The sequence below is a fragment of the Athene noctua genome, chromosome 15 (assembly GCF_965140245.1).
Source record: "Athene noctua chromosome 15, bAthNoc1.hap1.1, whole genome shotgun sequence".
NCBI classification, from domain to species: domain Eukaryota; kingdom Metazoa; phylum Chordata; class Aves; order Strigiformes; family Strigidae; genus Athene; species Athene noctua.
In genome coordinates this window covers 7,006,377-7,018,428 of record NC_134051.1, presented here as the reverse complement: position 1 = coordinate 7,018,428, position 12,052 = coordinate 7,006,377, and the positions used below count along the sequence as shown (strand labels likewise).

At 45.5% G+C, this 12,052-nt stretch overlaps 1 protein-coding gene across 3 annotated transcripts in view; it reads right to left on the bottom strand.

The window, feature by feature from the left end:
* RNF216 (ring finger protein 216) overlaps positions 1–12,052 on the bottom strand; it is an 80,854-nt gene that overhangs the window by 42,534 nt on the left and 26,268 nt on the right. For all 3 annotated transcript variants that reach the window (XM_074919304.1, XM_074919306.1, XM_074919305.1), the window contains exons 8-13: positions 11,535–11,649; positions 11,114–11,253; positions 10,120–10,170; positions 8,985–9,122; positions 7,833–7,981; positions 7,295–7,373 (exon numbers count right to left, since the gene is read on the bottom strand). In XM_074919304.1, coding sequence (XP_074775405.1) covers positions 7,295–7,373; positions 7,833–7,981; positions 8,985–9,122; positions 10,120–10,170; positions 11,114–11,253; positions 11,535–11,649 — 672 coding nt within the window. The remainder of the gene's footprint in view (positions 1–7,294; positions 7,374–7,832; positions 7,982–8,984; positions 9,123–10,119; positions 10,171–11,113; positions 11,254–11,534; positions 11,650–12,052) is intronic.

The following is a 12,052-nucleotide window of genomic DNA, read 5'->3' as shown; positions in this document are numbered from 1 at the left end:
CCCTGACACAATACTATTCAAAACCTCCACCGCTGACTCATGCCTGTCCAAAGATAACTGCCCTGGAAGAGCTAAGGTACAGCAAGATGAGGTGTACACAGAAAAGCAGGGATTTTTTAGTGCATTTTTCTAAGCGGTTCACTGTGGCAGATGAAGCTGAGGTTAGAGATCACTGACTACTACGACAGGAATGTGAGGGGGAGGAAAGAGAGAGGGAAGATGTAGCTTTTTGACTAAGGTCAGAACAATGTTTTTAATTTGACTTTGGAATAGCCTTTTTCCATTCTCTCCAACCTCCATTTCCACTGCAGCAGTGAAAGGATAACTCTGTTCCGATGCTCTGCAAAAACAAGTAGCACTGGGCAGAGTTTTAACCTTAAACTTGCCCCTGCTGCCATAGAGGGTACCTGCACTGAGCTCCCACAGCAGTCCTGGGGCAGCTCAGTGGCATTATTACCTGTTATAAGGACAGAGAAGTGACAGAGGCCAAGTTATTTCGCTGTTTAAAAATCAAACAATCTGAGCACTCTGGTCCATACAGAGGTTTAGTGTTTCTCTCCAGTGTTAGGGCAACCATGTTAAATTACTCCCTCTCTTTTTCCCTGCATGAAATGGAAGCACACCACTCCTCCTTTTCTTTTTCAAAGGGGCCTAAGGAGGAAAAGGCAAAGCATACAGCAGTCTATTCTCTGCTCCACCCTTAGCACAACTACAGCTTTGAGGGTCCTTCCAGCAGCAGCAGTTTGGCTACAGGACCTCTCCAGCAACTTGCCACGATCAAGGCAGCCAAACACCTTTCACACCACCCACCCAGGGTGCTCTTATTCAACCTCTCGTGGAATCCATCAGCTTATCTCCAAAGATGCTCTCCTGGCACGTCTGCACTGAGCACCACAGGTTTGCAGCTGCTCTCCGTGGCTCCGTTGCCTAGATGGCGGCAGGCTGTGCCCGTGGAGAGAAGGTGAGACAAGACACTGAGGCTGAAGTTTCCATCCCCACATGAAGTTGTGTTCAGCTTATTACCTCTGGATCTTTCCTCAGCAAAGGACAAAGCTATGAAGGGAAGACAGCACTGCTACCTCTTATGGACCTGACAAAGAGGTATTCACTGGTCAGTAAACAGTGGGAGAATTGCCTTTTCACTGAATAGATATTGCTATATAAGGGAGAAAGCAAGCACAGGAGTAAGCTTTGTTGCTTGAAATTGCACTGGCTTACACAGTCTATTTTTAAAGAGACTAGTTTGAGTTCTTGCTTTCAGCAGGTCTTTTTTTTTCTCCTCTAAGAGACAGATACCCCATTTAAACTGACCTCTTTCCTCAGGTCCATTTCCAGGCTGGGCTTCGCCCTCTCCTCCTCTGTCAGACTCATTTATCAAGTGAAGTATTTCCACATACCACTGCATAAATAGACTTGACCTTGTAAAAGCAGTAGCACCTGGGCTCCCACTGATGGAGTCTCTCCACCCCACCACAGCAATTAACCTGAGATATTCTCAGAGCTCTTACAGCCCCTTCCTATATGTCCCGAGGAAGGGTGGCAGGTCTATAGACAAGGCAAAGAGTGATTCTGGGCTGATCATCATGCCTCCTCTCTGGAATGGGGCATTTAGGAGCAAGCTACTGCTGGTACCACTCAATTCTTGTAGCTGCTCCTAGCCCAGACCAAGCACACACCAAAAAGCAAACTACAGGAACATGTCCAAGGTGAACAACTCACTCCTGGTCCCCAGCTTTCTTAGATGCTCTCTCTCAGCCTGGAAGCAAGCTGTGGGCATGCACCATCCAGCTTCCTGGGAAGCAAGGATAGCCCCTGGCATGTGGCTTTCCCTTGTTCCACTTGCAGCCCCCCCCCAAAAGTTAAGTAGCTTGCCCAGCATAAAGCTGGGGATGAGAAGATCTCATCACTCTCAGCACTCGCCATGCAACTTTGACCCTACATGCCTCAATGGGAAGGACCATGTGGTTTAGCACACGCATAGTCTTCCTACAGGGGACTGTACTTTTAAGGCTTTGCTGTACCAGGAGCACTCTCCTGTTATCTATCTCCCTTTAGGACTTGGCAATAAAATCTACTGGGGTGTTATCTGCTGCCTACAATGACCTCAACCCCACCTTCGGCCTTGATCCCTCCCCTCCTGCCCATCCCTTTGAGGAGCAATACGGAAATCACCGGCGCTCCTGCTGCAGCACTGCAGGCGCTGCCGTCGATAGCATCGCCGCTCGCCCTGCCTGCGGCGCAGAGCCCCGCCGCTGCAGACGAGTTTCAATGTCCTTTTATGGAAGAAAAATGAAAATCGCCTGCCCAGCCGCCGAGTGCCTCAGCCGAGCTGAGATGACAGACGGAAACTTGCCATTTGTTGTGGTTTTGGCAGTAATAGAGGGGAGCGTGTTCCCATGCGCACCGCTCGTTTAAAAAGGGCGCAGCGAAGGCACTGAGCTGGACGAGAAAGCTGAGAGCTCCGGGGCAGGACGTTTCAGGGATGCAGTGCTGAGGAGGAAGATGGCAGAGTCATGAAAAGATGGCTTAGATTCTTCTGCCAGCCTGGACAAGCAGGAGACAGGCCTCTGGACAAAGGTGTATGCAGGCACTAGTGCTCCATTCCCAACCCCCCCCAGTAAGACACTTATCGAGGTCCTTCACACTGCATTTCCCTCTCTTCCTCATTCAACCAATTCTGCTAAGCCGTATTCACACAGACACAGGAGAATGGGAATTTAAATGCAGGAGTTGGTTCTTGAGGTCATTGCCACCAGAAAGCAATTACAGGGGTCTGCCATAAGCGAGTGCCACCTTTGGCTCTGCTCTCCACTAAAGCTGCGGGGCTAAGCTCTAAGTAACAATCAAATCTAAATAAATAGGCTCAAGGAGAAGCATACAGAGAACAGCAATAAGGACGGCTGAACAGAGAATGAGACGGGGCCATGGGACTTTCAAAATGTTTGCGCTGCTGTCAGGAAGCTGAATGAGACAGCAGACTTCAACAGCTGGGAAAACATGTTGCAAAACAAGGAGAATTAAGTAACTCTCCATATGCACATCCTATTCCGAGGCATTTGGGACAAGCTCAATTTCTCCAACCAGAACTTTTTTTTTTTTTTTTTTTTGTGTTGCACACACACCCTGCCAGTGACAAATCTTGATACAGTTTAAGCCCAAAACCACAGCACATCTGGAGTCAGGCAGGGCAGCTCCAGGCAGCAATGGGCCAGCCTCTAGCAGAGAAGTAATGGGCCCTGTGGTATATGTTGGATGACATCCTTGGAAGGCTCTGTCATCCTGGACACAGCCCAGGCTGCTGGGTACTTGATTACACAAACATTTCCCCTTACACCCTATAAAACACTTGTAACTGGATCATAGGTGGCTGAAGCATTACCCACCTCTGAATCACAAGCAGGTGTGTGCCCCATTACCCCTCAGGTACAGAGATCACAGGCAGTGCCATACACCCCTTAGCTCCTGCTGTAACTTTTAAGTCTTGTTGATTGTGCAACAATTTATTTCAGCAAGGCCACTCGCATCAGAGCTGCTGCAAACCATACAACGCGACTTATGCTTATTAACACAGGTTGTGGATGCAGTGTTAGCACCCTGCTAAGAGAAGCCATGTTCAGACACAGCTTGCTAGGCAGAGCTCTGTACAAGCTTAAACTTGTCTTGTTTCCAACAGAAAATGAAGGTTAAAAGCAGCTGGGTGCATGCATCTGTTTCTAGCCAGCACCTTGAAATCAATCCTGAGATGTTCGAGCAGCTTGAAAAGAAGTCCTCTAAAATACCAAGTCCTGCAAATTAAAAGTACACATGAGGATTGCTGTGTCCAGAGAGAAAAAAAAGCAAAAGAGTGAAGATTTTATCCAACTGACAGAGGCACATCAATGCTCATTTTTCCAGTGTGACAGTTCCGATGGCCAGTGGGCAAACTCAGTCCCTAAACTCGGTCTCACTACCAGGATGCACTGAGGAGCCCTGAACAAGACGGGGGGGCAGCTGCCCCGGCCGAGGGCAATGCAATTTAGCACTACACAACTATACAGCATCCCCTCTCTGCGTCCCATCAGCGCCAGGGCAGGCAACAGCCGTACAATAAAGTAACAACAATTAAACTATGCAAAGGAGTTTTAAGGAAAAAGTCCTGGAAAATCAAGTCCCTGCAATGTGGTCTGGCTAGGAAATGAGTGTTGAGGGTTTTGAGCTCCCCAGCACCAGAGGGACAGCGCTGCTCCCTGCATGCATTATTTCCATGGCAACAGCAGCTTTCACCTCCCCATCTCTTTTCTGGCTGAAAGCCCTGCAGTGCTTTGTGCTGAGACTGCAAAGCGGGGAGACCATCTCCCCCACCCACAACACGTCGCCGGGGACAGCAGTAAGCAGCCTGGGAACAAAAGCCTTGTCTTCACCAACACTATGGGGTCTTGAGAGGAGGGAGGCAGGGCAGGAAGGATGGACTTCCTTTGCTGGTGGGAAACAGTACTTCCCCCAACGTGCAAAAGTGCACGCTCACTTCCCAGTGCTGCACAAGTCAAGAAGCAACATGTGCCCTTCCTAGTTTTATGAGAACTGCCAGCTTTGGTTTGCTGTGTCAGAGCACAGGGAGGAGAAACACGCATCATTAGAGAGGAGAAATTCAAGAGCTGCTTCCACACAGGGATCCCTAAGCAGAATAAGATGGAGGTTGACCAAGCAGGCTGGCAAACCCTGCTGTCACCAGGAAGCCTGGCTCGACGCGTGGTCAGCGAGCTGTTACAGAGCAAAAACTCAAAACTCAGAGAGGTCTGAGCTATAGCTGCCTCCCCTCCAGCACCAGCTCTGGCAGCACACACACACACACACAGAGGAAAATGCATCCATCGGGTGGCTTGGGCAACATTTTTCCTTAGTTAATTAAGCTTTTCCTTCACCCTGCAAGTTCACAATATTAAGATTCAAGCCCTGGCCACCTAACTAGGAGCCAAACTTCACGCCACACAGCTGGAGCCACAGTGGCCCTGGCAGATGGTGTGGGCTCATCTGCATGCTCTCCGAGCAGCCGTTCGGTCGCAGGCGGCGACCGGCAGCTCTGCCCGTTGCTCAGGTTACAATTAGCTACACGTTAGTCCCTGCAAGGTGCAAGTGACTGGAACTACAGGTGAGATGCATAAGCAGTGACCTGGGTATGCCTAGAGCTGCTCTTATTATTGAGCCCAACATACACTTAGAATACATCCATAGATGGCCCAAATATGAATCAACCTCTCTGCAAGATTTAAAGGAAAGCCCGAGAATATCAACATGAACTCTAAAAGCAAGACAAAGGATCCAGGTGATGGAGCATGGGTCCACCATCTGGTCCTCTTCTCCCCACCCTGGAAGAGTCTCAGGGTTTCAGGAGAGGCACATTTTGACCTTTCTACACTTCTCCTCCCTTTAGGTTCAGCTGTGCAAGTGCAGTCCTTCCAACCAGAGCGGGGCTCCTTCCAGGATCAATCATCACCACCACCGAGGCTGCCAGAGGCACTGCTAGCAAAGCCAGTGCATCCTCTCCAACCTCTGTAGCATTGCCTAGATTAGCCCTTTCCTCCCTAAGGGCAACAGTTTCCTGCAAGCAAGAGCATTAACCGAAATTATTCATTCTGGAGAGAGACAAGATAGTAGGAATATGAAGAACCACTGCAGTTGATGCTGTGAGACAACACCACATCCTGCTATCTGAATTCCTCACCCTCAACTTAAAATCCTAAAGTCATTCAAGACTTCTAAGAAGAGCACAAAGCTACTCAGCAGATTTTCAGCTAATGAATCAACACAAGCTGTCCAGGAAACTAGAAATCCAGCCCACTGGAATGCTGCAACCCCAGGGAGGGGGGACAGGCAGTACGCTAGGAAGGAAATGAAACAGCAAACCAGAAGGAAAGGAACATTTCAGCACTGAGCCCTCTTACCACAGTTACTGTGCCGCATCACACATTTTAGAAAAAAAAAAAAGCAATTTCAATTCGTTTTGCACATCGAAGCGTTCGTGTTCTTTGAGCCTGAATTTTGTTCTATGGTGCTGACATATGTACATTTTGAAAACAATTCGGCTTTTGCAAAAAAAAAAATTTAAACGTGAATCAACATTGCCACCTAGCGACTAGCAAGCCTCCTTGCTCATGACACTTGGATGATCCATCAGAATCACTTTTTTTTTTTCCCCAAATGCTAGAGGTTGATGTTAGCAAAACATATCTGGAGTTTAGAGAACTAAAATGGAATTGTGCATCTTTCATAAGCAGCCTTCCCCTGCCAGTAAGTTCAATTTTCATCACAGAATGCAAAGTTCACTGCCGGCAACTTCCATTTTTCTAGACAACAGAATCTGACTTCCCATTACTTTCTCAAAACAGGCAAATGGTGGTATCATGTCAATACAAGAACCCAAAGCTACGGCAGCTACAACCATAAGGTTAATGCACTCAAGAGGAATTTCAGTGATTAGCAGAAATCTCTGCTAGGGGACAGGCAGTTCCCTGAATATTGCACGAGATTTCATTGTTGTGGCTAAAGTTACGCAAGATGCCTTGTAGCTTCGGCACTAAACACTGATACTGTGCTGGCTTCGTCTCACTGGCACCAGATACAAGCAAGGTTCTGCATACATTCAGGAGACTGGAAAACACATTTCTATGCTTCTATTTTTCCCCAGAACAGATGGTGCAGAAGCAACAAGTTTTCCCCGCTCCATCCCCCCGTTGGGCCTGATGATTCTCCTGTTATGGCTATTAACAAACTTTGAGAGAAGCACAAAGATCTTCTGCCCTTTGAATGGCTCACATTTCAGTAAGCTATTCCAACAAGGTTTTTTTTGGTCGCTTCCAACTGAATCTCTATTCAGGCAACAGAATAAGAGAAAAATGCAGATGCTGTTTCTCTTAAGGATAGCCCATGAGGTTGCTTCAGCTCATTCTCCTGAAGTTTCATTAGCTAAAGGATTACAGTTTGGTTTTATGCCTTTTGAACACCCAAACTCCCTGTTCACTTAAAACATTTCTGTATGTACAAGACAGCAACCTGTAGCATACATAAGCTTTTTTAGCCAACATCTTACAAGGAAAGAAAGAAATACTGCTATCCTTATCAACAGTGCCCTGAAATTAATCTGTCCAGACACACACTGTTATAGAACGTCAGTAGGATCCAGCAAATACTTTGACTGCTGTCCCATGCAGTTGCATTAGATATTCATTCATCTGCTACTAGGAAGTGTAAGTTGTCCTCCCAGCTCTCCTGCCCAACACTTCAGAAGAGACCAAATAGCAAAATATCCCCCAATTACCTTTCTGCAGCGGGGATTAGGGCAGCTGAACCGCTTCACATCATTGTCCAGTAGAGCTGGGAAGTTACAGAATGGACACCTGCAGCCCAAAATAAGATGTCATTAATGCGAAGTGCCAAAGAAATCTTCACTGAAAGCAGATTTAGTCAAAGAGCTATGTGGTACTTAATAAGGCTGCCAACCAAACGCCTGCCGACAGGATGTGCTGACTGCTGCCTTTTTACTCATATTTCTTCGATCACTTCCTTGTTTGCAGTCAAAATATTATATGCTCAGCACTGCTTTTGACCATGTAATTTAGAGGATCAGCACAGAGCTGGCAAGCAAGTCTTGGGGGAGACGAGCCTATTGAATTTTAATCTGCTCCTAGTCAAAGACAGACCAACCTGAATAAAAACAGACCTGTGAAGGCAGAAGACTGAATTCATAATACAGCTCTTTGAAAGCTACCTATCTCACAGTCAGCATGCATTTAGGGTTTCAGGGAACAATTTTCTACAACAGTAAGTGCAGTTTGCATCCTCTGCTGGACACTTACCTGACAAGCTCATCTGCACAGGCAGCAGCCACCTCCTCCTCAGCTTTCCGCTCGTAGTATTTACAGAGGATGTTCTCTGGAAGCACTTTCTCCAGCTCGCTGGTAGGGAATGAACATGTGCAACTGCCTTCCATGCAGCTGAGCTCTGACTAGGGTTGGAAGGAGAGAGCTCAGGTTCAGTATGATACTCGCAAAAAGCAAAACTCGGTACCCACAACATTTCCAAATAAACTAAGGCAGAGCCTTGCTTAGAGAGAAAAGGGCTTAAGCCAGCAGATGACTGACAGAATGGGTTTGCTACAGAAAGAACATGACTAGTTGAACAAATCAGGCCTCAAACAAACAATGGGCATGAAGATGCTGTTGACAGCCAGGATCATGGTTCACTCACTCCAAGTCCACTGTGACCACATAGTGGCCCATTATTACTGTACAGTCTCTGCTGAGAATCATCACTCTGCTCACAGACAGAATATTGCATTCTTGTCAATATGATCATATAAAATACAGCTGCCAGTTTATACATTTACATGAAAAATAGATCCTAGAGTACAAAAGCACCCCACAGTCTGATCATCATTTCTTGAGGCAAAGGAGCATGCACACCTCAGAGAAAGTTAATGACTTTATAGCTCAGCTAAGTGCCAGGATAACCGCTAGCTAAATTGGAGACTAAAAAGGTTAGTAGTATCACAGAGGAACCCCAAATTAAGTTGGGATCACAGTGATATTATAAAGGACACTCTTAGCTAGGAGGAGACTGGCCAAGTCAGAGATAAGAGTGTATTCTCTCTACAGATACCATTGGTTTATTAAGTAGAAAACAAAAACCAGATGAGTGTAAATTATTGTTGTTATTATGAATGCCATAGAAAGTTTTCCTAATAATCCAAGTTGCTTAGCACAAAGCACAAAAGATAGATATTAGCAAAACTGAAATCCTGTTCAGCAAAGATCCCATTGTGAAGTTGTTGGCCTCACTTGATGGAGAGACTGACTTCTTGGATTTGGATTTCAGGACACAATTCCATTAAAATATTTCCTGGGAAGTGCAGTTACATCTGATTTAAACAACAACACAACACAAACAGCAATGCGATCTCCCAGTAGCAATTTACCCAGTTTCCCCTCATCCAGTTGGGAAATTCTTACCTTCCCAGAGCCAAAGACTGCCTCCTGAGCATATTTAATTAGGCACTCCTTGCAAAACAAGTGACCATCTGCACACTGAGTTAGCTCTTCAAATGCAAACTCCCCATAACAACAGCGGCACTCTATCATCTGACCATCCTGCAGCCATAAACAAAGGTATTAGCATCATCACCAAAACATCAATATCTATAGCAACATACAGACACATACAACTGCAAGCCATAAACAATGCCAGCATTACTTCTAAAAAAAGAGCAATGGATATACACCATTCCATTACATATCCCATTTGGTGGTCCAAAGTGACTAAGCACAACCAGAAACTCAGTTTTAAGTAACTTAATATCAACATGTCCTGCTTGACAGGTTCCAAAAAGAACATATGGTGTTTAATAATTCTTAGCTCACAGGCAGAGAGGTATCTTGTTCTGGGGAAGATACAGCTGAAGGAAAGCAGCAGAGTACACACCATTCATATGGGAAAAAAAACCAGTCTGCAGATCTGTTACCCTCTAAAGGAACATTTACCCTTCTGCCTGGAGAGGCCTTGTCTTGGCCTTGAAACTGCAGGGTGGAGAAGCTTGCCACTGTTAAAAAGTATACCCATTTCTTCAGAGGTCTAACATCTTCTCCAAAGTTTGAAGGGAAATGGGTATTGAGAAGGAAAAGGTAATCCACAGCTGCTGTTTAAAGGCAAACTCTCTGTTTAAAGGCAAAGACCTGATTTTCAGGTTTTTAAAGAGTTCTTTCTGCAAATGAGGAAGGCCTTTCCACTGGCAGAGCTCCAACAACAGCAAATCTGTTTTCAACAGCCATAATGGTGGTAGCAAGAACAAACTTGGTACTATTCTATTGCAATGTTTGTTCCAGCCAGTGTAGACTCAAGCAGCAGCTGACTGAATTACTATAGATCATTACTACATGCATCAATGCTGTCTTGCTGGACTCCGCTCTTACCTACCTCTTCTAAAAGCCAACACACACTGTGCAGGTTTTGCCAGCTGAGCAAAAGCAGCACAGTGCAAATGCAGCTTTAGAATAGCTCTATTTCAGAAGCCAAAAGAATCTGTGAAGTAGTAAGTGCAAAACAGTGTCTATGCACAAGCTGAACTCAACGGACCACATAGATACTGACCTTCTGATACTGCTCCTCATTCATCTGCAGAGCAAGGAGAAAGTCTGCATGCTGCAAGAGAGACATGTGCATCTGTATTTACAGAATAAAGCAATTTTCCAGCCTCTACACTCTTTTACATTATCTCAGGACTTAAAACCACCATAAAAGGCTCACTGTCTTCTTACAACATCACTAAGCCCACCCTTCCAATCCATTAAGCTATTTATGATTCAGCTACAACAGATGGGAGAAGCAAAGGCAGCAAGAACAAAGAACCGAATTCTGTATTACGGAGGGCTGCTGGTTCAGGTTTCCATGGGCAGAGATGATCTCACCCAACAGGCCCCTCCAGAGAAAGCCCCAAGAAACGTCAGCATTGTGTTTAAAAGGAGACACTATCCATCTGCCTAAGAGACGAGGATCTTTAGGAAGCTACTTTAGAAAGGACTGTAGGTGCAGAGCTGTGAATTCAGCCTTCCCTCAGATAGGAGGGGAAGGCAGCACACCAGCGGGTGTTGCGGGGTTCTGCTTTGAAACACATGGTCCTCAGCAGAGGTCAAGGCATTCTGGAGACATGGGACTGCCAACTTGTGGAAGGCAGTGAGTGGACAGACTGCCTTGGGCCTGGTCATTATTCACCACCAACACTGAGCTGTAATTACAAGCCCTAAAGGGGCAGAGAAGCCTTGCTAACAATTAGAGGAAAGAATTAATTAGTAGAGCTTTTAATACTTTGCAGCAAAAATGGTTGAGAACAGTGTTGGCAAAAGAAACAGCTTTGTTTAAGTAAATATGAAACTCTCTCTGTGTTTGGCTTTTTTCCTTCAAAAGTTATTTACTCGGGAAGTCACACATGTTAACAGGGAGTAAAGGGGCAAAAGCAGTCAGTTATTCAATATTTTGTTCAGTGGTTGAATTTCTCTAAAAGGCAGATTTCCATGTTTAGGGCCAAAACCTCTATAGTAGTTGAAGTAATCTGTACTACAAGATCAAAGTAGCTCCTCCCACTCACCTCTGCCATCTCTTTAACTTTCTGCTCATAGAATTCCTGCTCCAGTAGCACCGGTGGGAGAAGGGAGAGCTTGTCATAGGACCTCCAGTGCCGTCTCTTATTCTCCAGGAAGAACATGCGCTTCTCAATTTTCACATCCCCTAAAGCAGAGTTAAAGGCACAATGAAATGGGATGGAGCTGCCAGAACAAAGCTTAAATCCTTCTTCCTCCACACACTACCAGCTGCGTAACTTCAGCATCTCTAAGAACACTGTACTAAGCAGCGATACTAATGAAGAATATCTCCAAAATAGATGCCAGTGACAGAAACATAGCTGTTTTGGGACCACATCCCTTTCCAAGAACAGTACTTTCTGCTGCGAGCCAGTTCTGCTTATTATAACGATGCTGAGAGGACAACACATTCAGCCTGATATTTACCTTGCTCAAATTTGAAGTCTATATATGAATACTGATTCATTTCTTTCCTCCTTTTTCGTTTTCCACTGGTTTCAGGAGACAGCTCCTGCCATTTTTTGATAGCATCTGAAAAGGCCTAGAAAACAACATACAGACTTAAATCCTGTCTGTTCCCAGAAGAAAGCAGAAGCACATACTTCAAATCAAAGCCCAGTACAAACATGTGCATAAGACTGATCCAAAACTGGAAAGTCGAACACCCCATACAGAGGGAAGTATACCTCCTGCCTTTGCTCACCTTGTTGTTTCATGTGCTCATAAAGCAATCATTCCATAAAAACAAAATAGTTGGAACAATACTTCACAACACTTCAGCTATTAACTCAAATACAGACAGTGTCTACTCTGATACAACAGAGCTGGTTTGGCATTTTTTGTTGCTGTTGGGTTTGGTTTTTTATTTAAAAAAAACTAAAACGCTGAAGCTCAAATGCTCAGTGCTCACTCAAGCAAGTGAAGAGACGAGTTTTTGTTTTAGT